General features: G+C 38.7%; 1 protein-coding gene across 8 annotated transcripts in view; it reads right to left on the minus strand.

The window, feature by feature from the left end:
* Nrxn3 (neurexin 3) overlaps window positions 1–20,318 on the minus strand; it is a 1,505,050-nt gene that overhangs the window by 189,835 nt on the left and 1,294,897 nt on the right. For all 8 annotated transcript variants that reach the window (XM_013014269.1, XM_013014299.1, XM_013014277.1 and 5 more), the window contains one exon: window positions 12,247–12,418. In XM_013014269.1, coding sequence (XP_012869723.1) covers window positions 12,247–12,418 — 172 coding nt within the window. The remainder of the gene's footprint in view (window positions 1–12,246; window positions 12,419–20,318) is intronic.

Raw genomic sequence — 20,318 nt, forward strand, 5'->3', positions numbered from 1 at the left:
TATGCTTGATAAGAAATGTACTCATTATCTTGCGCATGTAATTGTAACCCCTCTATACACTATTTTCACAATAAAAAAAAACCTATCCAGTTCTCCTTGCCTATGTTCAAATCCAGACTTTGCTTGTTATCCATCTACTGGCTGTGCAGCCCTGGAAAAGGTGAACTAGCTGTGCAGCCATGGAATAGGTGACTCAACATCTTTGCCTTACCCCTAAAATGAGAAAAAAAAAAAAGAGAGAATCCCTTTCAAGATGTTACGAGGATTCAATTAAAGCTGAATCAGTGGTACCTACTGCTAGTTGATATGACATTCCATAAATCCTTTATTCAAGGTTCTGATATTCTCAACCCTTCTCCAGAGTTGACAAATTTCAGATGCCTGTAGGCACTTCTAATGCAAATATTTCACCATAGAACTCAGAGAAACCACATTTCTACAATGTGATTAATGTGAAAACAAACCTCGTTTAATTAAATGTGGAGGCTGGCAATTATGCAGTGGGCAGAGACACATTTTTAGTGGATGTTTCATAATGGGATTGCAGTGTTCTGTATACACTGGGATTTAGGAAACAGTCATCAATGGCATATGAATTTGCATCCGTCTATGAGTTCTATATAGGACCAATGCAAGCTTGGGTATTCCAAAAGTGGTATTTGTTTGATTTTCTTGTCTGGGTTTAGTTGTTTTACTTTTGTTTGTTTGTTTTGTTTTTTGTTTTGTCGGTCATGGAGCTTGAACTCTGTGCTTGAATGCTGTCCCTCAGCTCAAGGTGAGCGCTCTACCACTTGAGCCACAGTGCCACTTCCGGTTTTCTGAGTGGTTTATTGGAGATAAGAGTTTCATGGACTTTCCTGCCCAAGCTGGCTTGGGACAGCTATACTCAGATCTCAGCCTCCTGAGTAACTGGGATTACAGGCGTGGGCCACTGACGCCCGGCTTGGCTTTAGTTATTTTTAAGTACACATGTAAACAACTGTGGTCTTACTTCAGTATCCATCACATTTTGTTATCCAGAATTAACCTCTTATTGGGTCTATGTCAATGTGCACAGCAGTACAACTCTCATTGTCTCAGAAAAGTGGATACAAAGCAAGACTTGGGAAATAATCAAATCCATGAGGAATTCTAGTTGACATTTATTATAGTGTTGAAGGGCAACAAATGGGCTCATTCTCCCTAAATACCAGCCTCTTCCTTTGCAAAAGGAGATTAACACTTCTCTCTTGGAACCCCAGGAAAGAAGTACAATAAATGAAGCTATGAATGAAGAATGTGTATATTGGGTTCAATGTGCTAATGATGCCAGTATGTTTGTGTCCAAATCCAGAAAGTTTATACATATGTGCAAGCTGAAACAAGTTCTTTCAAAAGAAAAACAATAAACAAACCTTTCTGTTAGTGCTTTAATATAAAGGACATGGGTTATCTATGTCATAGCTTACTCTTGTGGGTGTGTAGTTTTCACTTAACCCAAAGTCAAAGTCTAAATTCCATCCTATGCCCACCTCATCTGGTACCCAAGTATAATCAAGCATTTACATCGGACTGCCATGGACCCTCGATCTCATCACAACTGCATCTTGTGTTTCATTATGTGGAATTGTGAATACAAGGCAGGATAGTATATTCCTATTTAGCTTTGCCTTCTAAGATACACAAACTTGACTGTCAAGTCTTCATCTACTAGCTCATAGCCCTGGAATAATTAACTGAGCTTATAAGGCTCCATCCTCGCATTTGTATAATGATGATAAAACAATATATACCTCTTAGGGCCATTGTGAAGGCTAACATAAAGAATTCAGCCCAGTTGCTAACACTTATGATCTGCTCAGTCTGCTTAAGTCTGAAAATTATCTTGCTATGTACTTATATTTCCCTTCCATTACACTACAAGATCCTTAAAATTGATATCTGTGTTTTACTTCTTACCTTAAACCTTATCTCACAGAACACATATTCGCAAGTGAATTAGGTGTTGAATAACTACAGGTAAATAACTACAGATGAATAACTACAGGTAAATGATGAATGAAGGAATGCATAACAAATAAGAAAGGTCTCCTCAAACCCAACCAATAAAAACAGGAGAAAAGCAACATCTTTTTAATCATATATGTTAGATTTGGTAGGGGAAAAAAGACTTTTTCTGTGTTCTGTTTGAAATCTCAATAAAACATTTATAACTTGTTATTAACTCATTTCTATTACTTGACAGAATGTTTAGCATTAACTTCTGTTGAGTTGCCATTTTTCTACCTATGCGCATCTTCATTCCCTATATATTTGTATGCAGTACTGTGTATCTACTATTGGCATTTGGCAAACTCCATTATCTAGGCTGACACAGAGCACCAGGGACTTGCTGGAAAGCTATGAAAAAACTGAGCAAAACAGAAATATACCTCATATAGCAAACTGTAAATATCACTGGGAATCCAATCAAATTCATGTTAACTCCATGAACTGAAGATTAAAAGTGTCTCTTTGTCCTTGACTCATTCCCTCCTTCCTCTTCTGACCTCCTCTCCCTAGACTTCAACCTGCTAGGGTATTGACAGAGATTTTAGAGTAGTGGAAGGTCTTTATCTCTATGAGATGAACTGTAGTATGATTGCGATCGATCAAGTTATTTACAGTATAGAGCATCGTTCATTATCCTCTCTGCTTTATGAAATTACAAATGATATACTGTATGTGAATGTATATTATTATTGGGTATTTATTTACCACTTTTCTCAAAGAAGTTCAGTATTGTGGGTTTTGTTTTTTGGGTTTTTTTTCTACAGTTTAAATAACCATTGGAACCTGAAATCATGAGCAAAATTTAAATGGAGAAAATAATATTTGAAAACTTTTCCTATAAATAAAACTCTGATATTGTTAGGATACATGGAGTTCAGCTTACTCTGGGTAACAGAAACATATTGCCAGGAAAGCATATATGATATTTAGAATCATAATTCCAGGTTTTCATAATTAAAAACTAACCTTACCACTGAAACTGGGGCTTGCATATGACAATCAGAAAAAGAACAACTGTATTTTACTAACATAGCTTTAATTACACAATACATGATGATTGTTTTAATTCAGAATCTGCATTAATACAGATATTTCATGAAGAGCCATGTGCTATAAAAATGTGTATGTCATCTCATTTCAGACTACAATTTTAAAACCAAAAAAAGTGTGACTATACTGTATGATCTGTTTGAAAAGGGTGACATCAATCAAGACATATTTTATTCATAAACTGCTTTGTTAAGTGGCAACCTCCTTTGTACAACTATTTAAAGATAATAATAAAAATTATTTTTTCCTGGTAAAAAGATTTTCTGGTGGAAGATCAAGATTTGAGGAACAAAGTTTATGAGATCCCAGCTCAACCAATAAAAACCTAGATAGATTGGCATAGACATGGTATCCCAACCATACAAGAGTGTAACGAAAAAAATCAGAGTCTAGGCTGGCCACTGGAAAAATATCTAAAGCAAAAAGGGCTGGGAATATGGCTCAAGTGGTAGAATGTTTGCCCAATAGGCTCAAGGCATTGACTTCAAACCCTTTACCTTGGAAGGAAGGAAGCAGGGAAGGGAGAGGAAAGGAAGGGAAGGGGAAAAATCTTTCCCTACCTATTTCTTGTCAGAGGCCAAATGTATTCAACAAATTTTTCTATTATTCATTTGATAAAGGTCCTGTTATCAATACTATAATATTTATAATATTTTATTTATGGCTACAAAAAGATATACGTGCTTTCTAAGTTGTAAAAGACATTGGTCCCTTCCAATCTCAAGATAAGTTTATTTAAAATGTCTGATGCTGGTGACTGACATCTGTAATACTAACTACTCAGGAGGCTGAGATGTGAGGATCACAATTTGTAGCCAACCAAGGCAAGTGTTGAAAACAAACTTTACAACTTCAGGGGGGAGGAGAAGGGGTGGAGTTGGGGAGGCAGCAGGGAGGGAACTGATGGCAGGGGAAAAACAAAGAAGGAGGTAACAATGCTGGATAGGAAATGTACTCATTACCTTACTCATGTAACTGTAACCCCTCTGCACAGTATTTTTACAATAAACACACACACACACACACACACACACACACACACATAAAGTCCCTGAGACTCTTACCTCCAATTAACCACCAAAACAAAAAAAACAAAGAAAAACAAAACAACAACAACAACAACAAAAAAAAAAAACAGAAGTGGAGCTGTGATACCCAGAGATAAAGCACTAACCTTGAGCAGAAAAACTCAGGGACAGCACCCAGGCCCTGAGTTCAAGCTCCACAACCAATGGAGGGAAAGAAAATGAGGAGAATATATGCCAGGATCCAGACAAAAGTATCCTGAAACATCCTCCAAGGATTGGCAGTAGAATTACTCTTTTGCTCAACAACTCTGCTGACTAAAAGTACTGGCCTGTTCAAAAATGAATTGTGGATAAATAATGCCTATAGTTACACTGTTATATTATCGGATGTAAATCTTCACTATTATAACAAGCTCCTTTGTGTATGTGTTATTTAATTCCTTTATAAATCACCCGAGTAATGTATTTCTTTAATGTCTTAAGGGCAAGTTCTCATGAGCTATCCTTCTATCACAAATGGACTTCTTCTACTATATAATGATTTTCTTCACATACAAATATTTTACACATTTTTTTCTAGGTAGTCTTTTCTTTTGTCTTCTGGGTGAGTGATTGTAGTTAATCTTAGCATTAGCCAGAAACTCACAGTTTGCCTTGAAACACTTATCAGTTTCTAAGGGACATTTACAGGGAGGAAGAGAAAGGCCCTGGGTTTGATAGTAGTAACTGTATTTAACTTGTAAGATATAAGGCTATTTATCTTGAGCTTGGGAAGTCACCGAGGAGAAAAGGAGTTTTGCCTGATAAAACAAAAATTAAAGACAAAAAGTATTAAGCACTCTGTCACCACTTCCCATTCCCAAAGCAAGATCATTAAACAATAAAAATGACTTCTATCTGATCATGCTCTTTCTATCTTCTGGGATATGGTATTAGAAGTTCCAATGAGATCATGTCAGGGAAGTTGTCAGTTTCCTCAAAGGTATTAATTACTCTGGGGTTGAGGGAAGTGAGAACTTCCAGCCTTAGAAGAAACTGGAGATTTAGCTTGAGAGATTTCTAGAGTTTAACCACAGAGAAAAATTCTAAATTGCCAAAATGAGTTAAGATCAGAAATTCTGGTATATTCAGCTTTCCTAGGGTATCAAGAAATACCTAAGGAAGAATAGAGATATGATTAAAATCCAAGGCTCAATCAGTTAGGTTTTGGTTGTCTATCAGCATATTCCTAAAATTCCTTGGGCCGTTTCTAAACTATAATATGTGAGTACAGCCAACATTGACAAAAAATGTTTTCTTAAGGGTAAGTTGAATGTTTTCAATGAAGTCGGAAGTAGGGAATAAACATCATCACCAAGAAGTGTTTGGAGCTGGGCGCTGGTGGCTCATACCTGTAATTCTAGCTACTGAGGATTGCAATTAGAAGCCATCCCCATTAGGAAAGTCTGTGAGACTCTTTATCTCGAATCAGTTAATCACCAGAAAACCAGAAGTGGAGCTGCAGCACAAAGTGGCAAAGCACTAGCTTTGAGCAGAAAAGCTCAGGGACAGTGCCCAGGTCCTGAGTTCAAGCCCCATGAGTGACAAATAAAAGTGTTTGGGTGAGAGCTGGTGGTTGGCATCATTTGCCACCATTTTTTGGCTGGAGGAGGGGGGCAGGTTCTGGGGCTTGAATTCAAGGCCTAGGTGCTGCCCCTAAGTCTCTTTCTGCTCAAGGATAGAACTCTGCCACATGAGTTCCGTGTTATTTCCAGCTTTTTCAGAGTAGTTTATTTAAGAGTCTCATGGACATTTCTGCCCAGGCTGGCTTCAAGCTATGAGCCTCAAGATCTCAGCCTCTTGAGTAACTAGAATTACAGGCATGAGCCACCATGCCCAGCTCATTTTCTATAACTCTAAAACAAAATATGCATTTAGTCTACATGGCCTCACTTTCTGTAATTGTGGAATTCTGCATGAAGGGTAAGAAAGTAAAACAGCAGCTTGCTTTATTTCTTGCACAGCCTTCTTTGCTGAATGCTTACAGGGCTCAAAATGTGTCCAAGTGGTAGACAACAGTGATGGAAAGACTTTCAAGTTCAACTGACATTCACTAGAACTCTATTGTAATCAAAGAACTTACAAAGGTTGAGATAGACAGTTGAACCCATCTCAGGTTCACAGGTAAGTCTTCACAGGTAAGTTTTCTTAGATTTCCTCGAATAAAACCTGCTGATGGATTTACCATGTAGGCATGTTGTCAAGCCATGCAAAGGGTAGATTGTCAACTCTATTGAGGAAAAATATCTCTGGAAATAGGTCTTCTTACAGGTCTCTTCTATTAAATGTCAGTGTGTTTTCATATTAATTCCCTCATTTTGATGAGAAAAAAATGTATATATATGGTCATAAAGAATTAAACATAGAGAAACTTTCCAACAATAGAAACTCAACAATATGTAGTGACGTGATAAAGCCCACGGGCTTTTGGGTAATACCAGTTTGATTTCAGAGCTCTTAATGTCCTCTATTGTCTCTTCAAGCACTTCATCAATAGAATGGAGTTATTCTCCTTGTGACGGAATAATAACAAAACTCTTTGGATGCGTTCAGAAGGTACAGGAAGGCAAATGTTCACTTACCCCATCAGCCATGTAGATGAAGATTAATATCATAGAAAACAAGCAAAAGGAAATATGGGATGGTAGCGTTCAATGAATGTGGTCTGTAGAGTTCAATGAATCACCATATCATTGGATGAAGACGAAATGAGAAAATGTATGTAAAACTTTCAGCACTTCACACATATTCATTGCACTATAAAACAAAATCCTCAGCACCTCAGTTATACCACCCGCCCATAACAAAGGTTTAAAAGATTCATGGGGTTAGTGGCAAGATAGCGAATAACACCCAAGAGTCAATCTGAAAAAAGAGCAAGAAGTACTTTTGAATTTCTAAATATTAGTGCTTTTCAAACCTAGGTGTACACAGAATCATCTTGGGAGCTTTCTCTAAACACTAATACTTAGGTTAGGTTTTTTTATTTTTCAAATTGTATTAGTGTATGCAGTACCTAGGAATCTTGTCAAGCAGATTCTGACTCAGTGCTTCTGAAGAAAGCCTAGAGTTTTCAATTTAATGGTTCCCATGGGATGTTGATGTTGCTGATCCATGGATCATAGCCCACACACTTACAATGAGATGATGTGACACCATAGCCTGAGAATTGAGGAACTGGGAGTTTATTAATGTACGCAGGGGATCCTATTTGCAGCCAGGGTATTGGCATTTTATATGTGTATATATGTGTGTGTTGTATGTATGTGTGATTTTATAGTATGAATGTATACATGTATGTGTGTACTTAGATATAATTGAGGAGTAGTGACATGTAGTTTTTTCACCAAAGATCAACTAAAGCAATCAGATCCCCTTGAAAAGAGAAACGCACCTACTTTGTAAACTCTAATTCATTTCTGACAAATTAAAATGAATGGCCATTTTGTAGTGTGGATACTCATGCTTTGATTTGATTGCTTCACTGATAGATTTTGTGACTGAATGTTTGAGAAATGTATTCTTGAGACCAGTTTTAAATGGACTAAGAAATGTTCGAACTTTCATTAAGCGATCCTTTCTGTAATTGATGTTGCATTTCTAGTCTTGAAACCATGTTCAAATATGTGGATTTTTTTCCTTTGATTGTATTTATATTTCTGATTCCCTCTGAAGGATTTCACTATCTACGTTTTTTCTTCCCACTGAACAGGAAGCAACACTAAGGCTAGACAGATGAATGAGCAGGTAGATGGAGCCTCCAATCTGGCAAGGCTGCAAATGTTTGCAGGTAAAGATGGAAAGGAAGGACAGAAACCTCCTGGCTAGAAATAAATGAAAACCAAAAGCATAAGATATATCAGGATCTTGTCAAGTACATAGACTTGTTTTGAAGTCTTCACCATAATGTAGGATAAGACATGCATTTAGGATGATATATCTATCTATCTATCTATATATATCTATATATGATATATATAGATATATATAGATATATATATAGATATATATAGATATATATTGGTCAGTTGTGGGGCTTGGGCGCTGTCCCTTAGCTCTTCAGCTCAAGGCAAGTGCTCTCCCACTTGAGCCACAGCACCACTTCCTGTTTTCTGGTAGTTTATTGTAGATAAGAGTCTCACGGACTTTCCTGCCGGGGCTGGCTTTGAACTGTGATCCTCAGATCTCAGCCTCCTGTGTATCTAGGATCATAGGAGTGAGCCATTGGTGCCCAGCTATTTTTTAAAAAAATCTATCTCCACACAAACTAAACTATGAGAAGTCAAGTTTTGAAGTTTGGTGGAACATTTCCTGTGATTCAGTAGTTCTCAGCTACCGTTAACTATTTCCCAGCCCAAGGATATTTGACATTGGTAGAAATATTCCTTTGGCATTCAGTGGGTAGAAATTACAGATGCTGTTAAACATCCTACAATGCGTAGCCTAGTGCCCCATCTTACCCCCATACAAGGAACGAATTCTTTAGCTGGAAATTTCAAAAGTGCCAAGGTGGACAAATCTTACAAACTAAACTAGTGGAGGAAGGAATTTCCACTTGAGGGTTTAGAAAAAATAGTGTATATCAATGAAATCATGATTCAAAAAAAAAGAAACTGGGCAGGAGCTTTGATGTGGTGCAACATGGCCCGAAGCCTTATAAGGTACAGGGAAGGAGCTTCCATAACTATTAGCCAAAACAAACTTCTTGTCTCTAGAAGTTAATGCCTCAGGTATCAACAGGATCCACAATGATCAGTTTGAGTCAAATCCTTCTTTGGCAGAATCATGTGCCAAAACAACCTTTTTTTTCTTTCTCTAATCATTAAATGCCTCAGGAATTTCATTCTAGTGATGAACTGCTGACTGATACACTAATGAAGAAGAATTTTGTCAAGAACACTTGCAACTGAGTAGGTTGAAATATCATTGAAAAATCAATGAGCGCCTTCCTCAGACCTCTGGGCAGGGAAGATAGACGGCCGGCACACTGAATCTGCTTATCAGTCTTCATTTCCCGAGAGGCTGACTTTGACCTCAAAAGCCTTTTTTTACTGTAGCATGCTTAGGGTTTTAATAGCCATGGTGACAAAATGGCCACCAGCTCATAGCAGAGAGACCTTGAACAATCCCAGTCAGCTCAGCTTTCCAGGGGGCCTAGAGCCATGGCTAAAATTAATTCCTCATGTTCAACTCATCTTTCATCTCACCTTCTCTCCTCACCATCCCATTGTGTAGAGACAGCAGCCAGACACTTTATAAGGCACATTTGTCAGTGCCTGGGTGATCGCTCTAGGCTGATCTTTCTTTTATTTCTTTCTCTGGTTCCTTAGCCTTTCTATTTTCAGGTTCAAACAAAGACATTTCTTTTGAGTTCTATCTCCTAGAAATAAGTGCTATAAGATGCCAATTGCTATAGAACTATTCCCATTTTGGATCTTTACTGATTCACAAAGAACCAATGCTACATGCTCTGTGCCCAGCTGGGCTCTAAATATTTCACAGTGGGATGTTTCCGTGGAGCCACAGAAAATCCTATAAATGCCCATGAGAAGATTTGAGAGTTCACTCCTTCATCCTGCTGCTCAGTTCAACCATTCACGCCCCATGCGCAAGAACAATTTTTGGAGAGTGTGTCCTCAGGATGAGATAAGTAAAGTGACTATTTTTAGGAGCTACTCTATACTTCTTCACTGTTTAAATATTGGCAATAGATGAATAATAGCCAGACCGTTCCTCTTTATGACTCTGCTAACTCTGGAAAGTACCCTCCTGGTAGTAAGGAAGGTAGATTCAATAACCTAGAGAAAATCTACAACTGGAGTACCAAAGAGGAAGAATGAACATCAGGGAACTAGCAAAATAGCAAGAAGTATAAATCAGGCAAAAGCATCTGATATGGCCCCAAAATATTAAAATAATAATTGTCAATGGAGAAAAAGGCAGAATGTTAGAAAGTCTTCCCCTCCCTTTACAGTATAGCATGGTTGCAATTTAAATTACCTATAGGAAAAAGAATCCAGTATTTCAGTGGTCAGGGCATTTCAAGGTCTTACTCTGAAGACTTAACTGATGAAACAAAGTTCTTAACTCATCAGTTGACTCCAAAAACCTTATTGATAACTGCTATGCTACATACACTGTCTTATAATAATAACAACTATTATTACTAAATAACAGTGACAGGCGATAATCATAGTTTTCAGGAGAAAGCAATGCCATTAAAGAAAGGTTCATTCTGTTTTGAAAACATACAGGAAGCAACCTGTAATTTGGAACTAAAGATACCAATAGACAGGTGCAAGCAAAGGTCACTGATTTTCTTACATATCTGCAGCTTTAAAAAAAATCAGGCCATTCAAAATCTTCCCTCTCCCCTCTCTGGGCTGGCAGCAAATTCATCCATTCTCTATTGGCTGGGGGCAAGTGGTTAACATCAATTTAGAAATCTTTGAAATTCCTAATAGAAACACAACAAACCCTACAGCAGCAATTTTAGGGCCAATGATAATATGCATGGAGAGAGATTGATTTTTCCCCATGAGCAAATGAACAGCTTTTAAGATCTCAGACTATTTGGATCCCTCTTACCTTACCACCACCAACAATATCCCCTGGCGGGGGAGGGGGTAAGCAAGAAGTGAGTCTATTAGTGTCTAGTGTATTTTGGGTGATAATAAGAATTCATAGTAACTGCTAACACTTCTGGCTTCTTCCAAGTGCTCAAAGATAATGTCGTGAGGTCATTCTAGTGCTTTAATCTAAGAAATACAAACAGACCCCCAGGGCTGGCTGGTTTGGGAAATTGAAACAACAGATGAATAGATAGGTAGGGATTTTTGATTCCATACCATGGGGCCATGTTACCACAATTCTTAAAACAGATACAGAGACCGGATATTACAGAAGAACTCAAGAGCAGCAATACTGTTGCTCTTAAAGAAAAATTAATGGTGACTTAAGGCAATAAAATACACTCACAGCCTTTAAGCCATTCAAAAGTCTTGAGCCATTAAAAAAAAAAAGTCTTGAGCCACAAAAAGACAAATTTACCCTGAATATTTCTTTTGAGCATGGCAATTATTAGGTAAATGGTTCTTTAGATTTACTCGGCCCATCTTATTGTTAGGAAAGTGGGAAGAAAACAGTAAGTGTAGGGAATTTGAAGGATAGGGTGGAGAGTTATACATTGTATCCATATTAGTGAGAAATGCAGTATTCTGAGCTATGTTTTTGCATCCACCCATCTATCAGGTGACAAGGCAAATGAGCATCCCTTGCCTAGTATTTTTCCTTCTCTTCCTGGCACATCTATCATCAGGGGCCAGGACTCTTTTCCTAGGGGAAGGGAGAGATGAAAGGCAAAATGAGGGGATTATTTGAATGATCACTTTATAAAAAGACAACCTTTTCTCCTCTTGCCCTTGTTTCAGCCATCTGGCTCTGGGAGTTTGCTGCCTCCTGCTCCCATGACTGGGAAATTCAAACAGATGATTAACACCTCTCTCTCTCTCTCTCTCTCTCTCTCTCTTTCTCTCATTTTACTGAAGTTCAAGACAGACTTAATATAGGTGTTAGAAAAATGATTGGCAAAGTCAACAATTAAAACGAAATTCCCCCGTTGGGCTTTCTCTCATCGTACCCTTAATATTCATGAATTCTCACTTGGTACACCTCTTTGTGTAGCCTCTCTACTACCCCTTGCCAGCTGTACCTTTTATCATATCTGACTAAATGGCACTACTCAGGCTAGATCTCAACTTGGCTATCCTGTAGGTCTCAGCAGTCGCTCACAATAAAGATGTACATTGTCCACCACCATTCATCATTTGCAGTACTCTGAAAAACCTACATTGATTATCTTTGGTATGAACCAGCCAGGCAGTATTGGTGAAAGATTGGTTTTTAAAAAAGGCTTAGTGCATCGTTAGTAAGTCTCCAGGAGCTCCTTATCCTGATCAAATCTTAAGAAGAAGAAAAAAAGTAAGCATGTATACTTCACTCAAGTGTTCCTTGAACTGATGACAGCCATGAGAAAAGTTATTATGCAGTAGAGTAGGAGAGTGAAAGGCAGCATGGTCACTGAGAATACAACATGTACCTGTAGGATAATGTTCATTCACCGGCCAGTTGTCCACCTGGAGTGTGGCATTGCCTCCGTTCCTGGTGAAACGCACCACGTGGTATTTGCCGTCATTAACAGGAGTTCTCTCCTCTTTGATGGAGATATCAACGGTGCCAATATTGAAGACAACTCCAATTTTCCCCTGTTCCTGTAATAAAGAAACACAAAAGGCATAGTTATCACTGACCACAAGGTTTTCTCTCTTTCAAGTCAATCCTCCAACTAGCAATAAACCTGTAGGTGCCCAGAGGGAGCTGTCTGTATGAAGTTAATAATAGTATCCTATATTTCTCCATGGGCTTTCATCCTGAACATAAAAACCAATGGTATAAAGCCACCCAAATTGCTCTCACAGGCTACACGGTGCAGGTTACATCATTCAATTGCCCTCCACGGATACCGAGGCTGGAAAGATAGAGCTATTTAACAATGAGGCAGTGACACTGCCAAGTTCATTTCAGTGAGAAGAATGGGGCCTGTTTTCTAAGAGAAGCTAATAAGACATTGGGCCCTACATCATTTCATAATTCAGTTTAGGACTGAAGAGAGGGCTACGAGCCTGCCTTTAAATTTTCAGATAAAGGGAGAAGGCTCTGTAATGGTTAGGAGCCAATGCCACAGAAACAGATATTACAGACCAAGTCTGGACAATATTTTCTGTATATCCAAGTGAAATTTATTTTCAGTAAAAGGTAGGCAAAGTGAGCTAGTTTTCAGATGAGATGACTGCCATCCTCCCAGTACGTGTGGTCCTGCAGCCCAGGTGAATCCAAAGAGAGATACAATAATCAGGTTGCATGGGACATAGCAGAAAAGAATGGGGAGAAAAATCACAATGAATTTGAGAAGAGTAATGAATGAAAAGGATGAAGAAGGAGCTTGTGACAAGATCATCCACCTCCTAGGAAATAAACCTGGAAACACAGAACCATGAACAGTAATCTATTCAAACACTTACTCTTTCCTCTAATAATTGGTTATGACTAAAAGAGTGGAACTAGTATTCACAGTGAAACAAAAGTGACCTTCCTGATCAGATGTAATCAGCTTCTCTTAACTTCTTAGAATGATAACACAGCTTTCTAGAGTATTGGTAGGGATGGGTTGTGAGGGAAGGGAGATATTGTCTTACATTTCTCTAGTTGTCTGACTTATTGGCAGTAAGTTGGGTACTTCATTAAAAAAAATCAGTTAAGCCAGGCACTGGTAGCTCATGCCTGTAATCCTAGCTACTCAGGAGGCTGAGATCCTAGGATCATGCTTTAAAGCCAGCCCAGGCAGGAATATCTATGAGACTCTTACCTCCAATTAACCACCAGAAAACTTTTAGTGATGCTGTGGCTCAAGTGGTTGAGCACTCACCTTCAGCGGAAGAGCTCAGGGACAGCACCCAGGCCCAAAGTTCAACCCCCACAACCGACAAAAAAAATACCTCCTCCCCCCAAAAATAAGTTGTTAGATGAAAAGAGTGACATTGGTCAAGATGCATCGTACTCAAGCTATGATATGTTCAGTTGACATCCCTTTGTACAACTAATTACAGGTAATTAAATAATAAATAGAAAATAAAATGTTCAGTTGTAATTCTGGCATTTTACAGGAAGGAGTCACAGTATTGTTCACTAGATTTTGTGATCCACTCTTTACTTATACAAGAAATAGGAGAAGGAGGTGAACATGAAGGAAGATGGGAAAAGGAAGAAGAATATGGCCTTTTTAAAAGTAAAATCAGAACTTCTGTAACGTATGATTCCATTGTCTCAGACATAGTGAATTGTTCAATGTTTCTTAAGCACCCAATATACTTAAAGCCAGAAAATTAAAATGTCTTGTGGAATGGGCACTGATTTCCATTCAGTTTAGAAGTTTATTTTTTGCTTAGTTTCCCAAAGTATATGATCTCCTCCTTGCCTACTATTTGTCCTTTAGGCAAATCCATCTTGTACCCAATTAAAAATGGACAAGTGCCTAAGAGTCCTGATCTTAGAAAGGAGGGTTATAGATTGATCAACAGATAATGTCAGCATTTAAGGTTGAAAAGTATGGATATACTTATGTCCTTTATTCCCTGACAGACAGGTAGGCAACAAACACTGATATCTTAATTTTCTATGTTTCTTCTCTGGAAAAATAAGATCCAAATCCCTCCCCAAATGGTAACTAACACATTCATGATTCTTAAATCTCTGTTTATTGGGACCACTAGGTTCTCAAATTTGTTTTCTTTCCTCTCTAAATCTTCATATGAAACCAAGTTCCCAGCATGAAAACATGATGCAAAGATAAATGGATCTGATTATCAGTTCTAATTTGTACACTTCACAACCATAATTAATAATATTATGAACCATCTTATAAACCTTCCCCTTCATTCTCCTGGAATTCAGAAATGGCAACATGATTTTTTCTCAGAGAATTAGCATTCATTTATAAGGGTGTAAATGGGTGCAGAGTGGGGAGGGGGAATGTGGGTGTTTTTACCCACAAGGCTATAATAGCCTGAGTCATAACTTCCTTTGCAGAATGAAAGGCCTAGAGAAACTACAAAACCATGACTGCAGACACCATTATTCCTCTGCCTATCCCACAAATGTGGGCTGGTTATTGCACCACTGTTCTTCAATAAGAAACCACTCCGTAAATCCTGGATACATGGAAAGGACTGCTGGTGATTCAATTCACCTCTGAGTCACTAATTAATCATGGATGGAGAACAGTTTTAGGGGGAGACGGGAGACTTTAAACTCAAGTTCTGCAGCTTTCAGCCTCAGCAGTGGCCAAGTACAGTTCTGGCTCGGTGAGTTGGCTGATCAGCAAGATACAGTCTTGAGCAGATTTTTCTGCAAGATCCATAATAGATTCAGGAAAATAAAAGATTTAATCTCTGCCAGAATAAATATTTGGTCCTTATCTAAGGTGCCACACATTTGCCAACATAATCACAGTTTCAGAGAGATCTTCTTAATCCTGTTAGCTGACTGCCACAACTCAGTGGAGCCCCTTACCCACATGTTTCACTTCACTTCCTCTGGCGGTAAATGTGGCTAGGCTGTGGTCTCTTTATTCACAGTAATAAGATTTCATTACTCTAACCTCCTTGTCATTTGTCATGGGACCACAGTGGCATTAAAATCTGTGGCTAACTGCTTTGTTTCAGTTCATTGTAAGTCAGGGAAGCCTTATAGCAAATACCCGTAGAGGTGCCCAGGCTCGAATCTCTGATGTTCAGCTGCCATGAAAATAAACCCAGCTGGGTCATGTGTCTATAGAAAAGGAGATGTGAAGGATAAGGAGCATTAGCTTTGGAGCCAACCTCAATTGACCATGGGCAAGTTATTTAACTACTCTGAATCCACTTATCAATAACACAAGGTATCAACTTTACGTAGTTCAAAAGGCTGTAAGGATGAAATAATATAACTTGTTTGATGAATGTGGCAGAATTTTATGAGGAACAATACATCATAAGAATAGAAGAGATGCATGAAATCAGAGGAGACCAGCCAATTGTTCACTCATAAATAACAATCTCTGATTGCTGGAAAAATTAATTGGCTCAATAGAATAAATTTGGCTTTTAGTAGAATACAATAGAAATATCACTCTGGCTCCCAAAATTGTATAGACTTTGTCAGGCTATTTAACTTCTGATTTTTATCCTATAAAAGGCTGCATAAAGTGAAAAAGACTCAAATTGCTACCTTTGAAATACATACTTCTGAAACTCAATACGTGCCATCTTTCTTTCCTCTCATTAGGGTAATTCAAAGTAGCGGTGTGACCTAAGGTTGGCTTGGTTTGGGAGACAATGTCATTGAGATATGTTGTGAGAGTAAGTTAAATGTTAGCAAACAGAACATACTACAATTTTACAGGGTTGATGTCCTGTTTGGTAGTTGCTACCTTTCCACTCTCCCTAATGCCTTTTACAAAGACAAGAAAGGAGTAGCTACAGATACAACACGGCTATAAATTTTAAAGACTCCACACCCATCAGTATGAATGTTGCTACTAGACAATCATCTCAATCCATAGTCTTCTATGATATTAAAAACAAAGATAAGGCCAGTGCCGGTGGCTTATTCCTGTAATCCTGGCTACTTAGGAGGCTGACATCTGAGGATTGCAGTTCAAACCTGGGCATGAAAGTCTATGACACTTTTATCTCCAAAAAACTACCAAAATAAAACAAACAAAACTGGAAGTGGAGTTTGTGGCTCTAGTGGTAGAACACTAGCTTTGAGCAAAAAAGTTCAAGGATAGTCCTCAGGCCCTTGTTCAAACCCCAGAACTGGTACACACACACACACACACACACACACACACACACACACACACACACACACACACACACACACACACACGGTAAATCAGAAGAAATCATCAACAATTCTCAAGTGCATTCAGAGAAAACATAATATTCTGACTGAATGGTCTAGGAACAACTGTCTTCCAATATCCAATACTACTTCATAAGTAGCAGCTATTTATGAGCCCACCTGGTTCTTCAAATTAGTCTAGCTCCAGCTTTTAGATCCATAATCAACCGCATTATAGTTATCATTGTTTACAGTGACCCATGAGATGCTACAAACACCCAAGTTCAGCTTTAGAAGCAGAAATACACAGGAATGCAAGAAAGATGCCCAAGGATAAAGATTTCCCTAAGGGTTGTCTCTTCATTTATCCCAGAGTGCCCCTATGGAAGCAGAATGCACCATCAGCTAGTTCCGAAAAAGAAAGAGAGAGAGAGAGAAGGAGGGAGGAAGGAAGGAAGGAAGTTGCATCATCAATTTTGAGCTCCCACAGAATACATTAGTTAAGTACTAGATAATACGATGAAAGCAACATATGCATGATACCTCCCATGGCCTACTCCATCGCAAGGCCATTGAGGTCCATTTCAAATATGGCCTTATACTATATAAAGTCATTAATGGTGCTGTTTGCCACATTTTTCTACTTCTCACCATCATGGGCTTATAGCACAAAGAAAATTTCTAGTTCTTTTTTTATGGTTTATATAGGAACATATGGGTGCATTTCATATACAAACCCATAAATAGCTTTGCTATGTTGAATGCTTGGTCCAAGCTGGTAGCTCTAATTTCAAGAGGTAGGGTGTAAGTGAAGAAAATTGGCCCCTGGGGCAGACCCTTGGGGGCATTTTGTCCCTGGCCTCTTCTAGCTTTCTTCCTCTGGTTCCTGGCTGCCTAGATACAAACTACTTTGCTCCACTATAACTTCCCTACCATGATGGTTTGACACCTCTGCAATCACCATAGGAATAAATTTATTCACTTGTCCATTGATTTAAGAAACAGTTAACCAGGCTCCTGTTGTGATGTATAGATTTTAAAGATCCACAGTTGGGTGAGATAAAATTTATATACACACACACACACACACACACGTGCACACACACACACACATACACACAGGTTTCAGGTGACAGCTGGAAGGCAGTGCTCACTGAAGTCCAGCATAGACTAATATATCTTAATATTATATCCCAACAAGGTCTTGCTTTCCCCCCTCAGACATCTACCACATTTGTAAGGGACTGGTCAATAGCACTGTAGAAGATCTTGAGCCCTGTGCTCACATTTATAATACCTTAAGAAACACATTCCTAATTCAAAATGAGAAACCACATTTGATGCATCTACAGCCTCATACATCTAACACACATGCTTACAAAGAGAGGGCCTGCAAGTAGAAACATCAATACCATGAGGGGTCTTGTTAGAAATACAAATGCTCAGGTCTTGTGCCAGATCCTCCTGGGTTGGGGGATTTCCCCTTACATTCAGGTCTTGATTCTCTGTCTTCTTCACTGAAACATGAAGTTTAATGTATTCTTCACCAAAAATAAAAACGTTCTGTGTGGTCTGAATGCATGTCTACAACATGCACACACACAAATGCACATTTACATTACCGGTGTGTCTATTTGTGCACATGCATGAATTTTTACAACATTTGATCTAAAATTACAGTGTAGCCCCCAGTACACCAGGTGGGTGATAGGCACATGTTGATTCTGCTTTTACCCTAGGCATTGATTAAATGTCCATTTTGTTGGCATAACTGCAATGCAAGCTCACACCAACAGAAAATGGCAGGTCTAATGGTTTGCATGCCCTGCGCTGTGTCCTCTGATTGACTGTGGTTACTCCTTTCCCTACTAACTCATTGCTGTGTTACCTAACAAAATCTCCTAGTACGCCTCCCCTGGTACAATAATATTAAGTAATATACCCAATTCCTACTATCTTTTGACCTTTTATTTCAAACTGAGTAATTTATTTTCCACAAAGATGCATGATCAGCACTGAATGGCCGCACAGGGAAACAGTCCTCTCTTAAAAGTAAATATTCCAGGCCATCTAGTAGCTGCCCTATAAAACAAAGACAGCAAACAGATAGTAACCCCCAAGACCTGTTCTCTGGTTGTAAAGAACCCTTTAGTGATTCTCTATGGTACTTAACCATTTACACAACTTCCAAGTAACAGGCTGTGTTTACATCACAGCCTTGGGGTGAACAGGTCTCTATGACTAAGAAACATTAAATGAGTAACTATTGAATTAATAAGTACAACATTCTTAGCTATACTTCCAAAGACGAATTCCCAGTCTAAACTGCACAGTATTCCCTGGGTGAAAAATAAACTTCATATACATATTTCGTAACTGATAGATTCATCACAGGGGGCCCTCAGAAAATACAACGTTGATTGTGATCATGTTTAGGGATGTTTGATGGAGGGTTATGCAAATTTGCTGTAGGCAAATTGACTTGGAGTAGAAACTAACCAACTATGAGGTAAACTGCAATGTTTCCAGTTTTGTCAATAAAGTCTTATTGGGCCTGAACTACACTCATTCATTTATGCATTTCCTTTGTCTGTTTTCATATTGCAACAATAGAGATGAACAGCTACAACAGAGAGCATGTGGCCTATCATATATTTGATCTCTGACTTTCTACAATAGAAGGAAGTTTTTCTGATCCCTGTTGTTGAATCTTGAACAATTTAAAGCTACCTATTTAGGCAGGGAGGGGAAGGGGAATCCTGGGGCTTAAAATCAATCAGGACCTAGGAGCTGCCCCTTAGCTTTGTTGCTGAAGGCTAATGCTCAGCCATTTGATCCACAGCTCCACTTCTGGGTTTTTGGTGGCTAACTGGAGATAAGAATGTTATGGACTTTACTGCCCAAGCTGGCTTCAAACTATGATTCTCAGCTTTCAGCCTCCTAAATAGCTAATTACAGATGTGAGCCACTGGAGTCTTGGCTACCTGGGTTTTTTTTTTTATTTTTAACTTATGACCAATAGCTTATGTTCAAGGGCTCAGAATAACTCAAATAGTAGGAAGGTCAAATGGAAAGGCTGCATCATACCTACTCACTGAACTATTATATATGGCTTTGGAGTGACTCAGTTACCTCCTTTTCTAAATTGTATTCTCATGAGTAACTGTAGAACATGCTTGGAATGTACCATTCTGAGATCAGTAGGGACTGGCTAGAACTGTCAAAGGTCTCTTCCAGTCCCTCTCAGAACAGGATGTTTTTCAACACTGTTGCCCATTGAATCATGTCATATTGTCTCTGGGGTACAAAACCTAGTTTGGACTGCTTTTTAGGGCCCCATACCTTTACAGAGATAGATTGCAACCATCCTGGACAGCTTCCCTAAGCCCTAGAGGATGGCCACAATGAATCTCGGGCTACTATTACCACTATCAGCCTGTCTATAAGTAGTAAATCCACTTTGTGTGCCTCAGCATTCAGATGTGATGGGAAGGCTGGTGAGCTATCTCACTCTGCCTCTCAACTGTGATCTGGCGAATAGGGCACATTTATAACAAAAGAAGACAAGATTCACAAAATCCCATCCAATTAAGTGGGAATGAATCTATCTTAGATTCCCACTGAGGGTGGTCTAGACACTAAAACCAACTCACCACTGAAGGCAGTCACCTCCAGATACAGAGAAATTAATTAGAGTCTTCTGGCAAAAGACAATAGTAGCTAGTAATA

This window comes from Dipodomys ordii, unplaced genomic scaffold, assembly GCF_000151885.1.
Source record: "Dipodomys ordii isolate 6190 unplaced genomic scaffold, Dord_2.0 Scaffold2, whole genome shotgun sequence".
In the NCBI taxonomy this organism is placed as follows: domain Eukaryota; kingdom Metazoa; phylum Chordata; class Mammalia; order Rodentia; family Heteromyidae; genus Dipodomys; species Dipodomys ordii.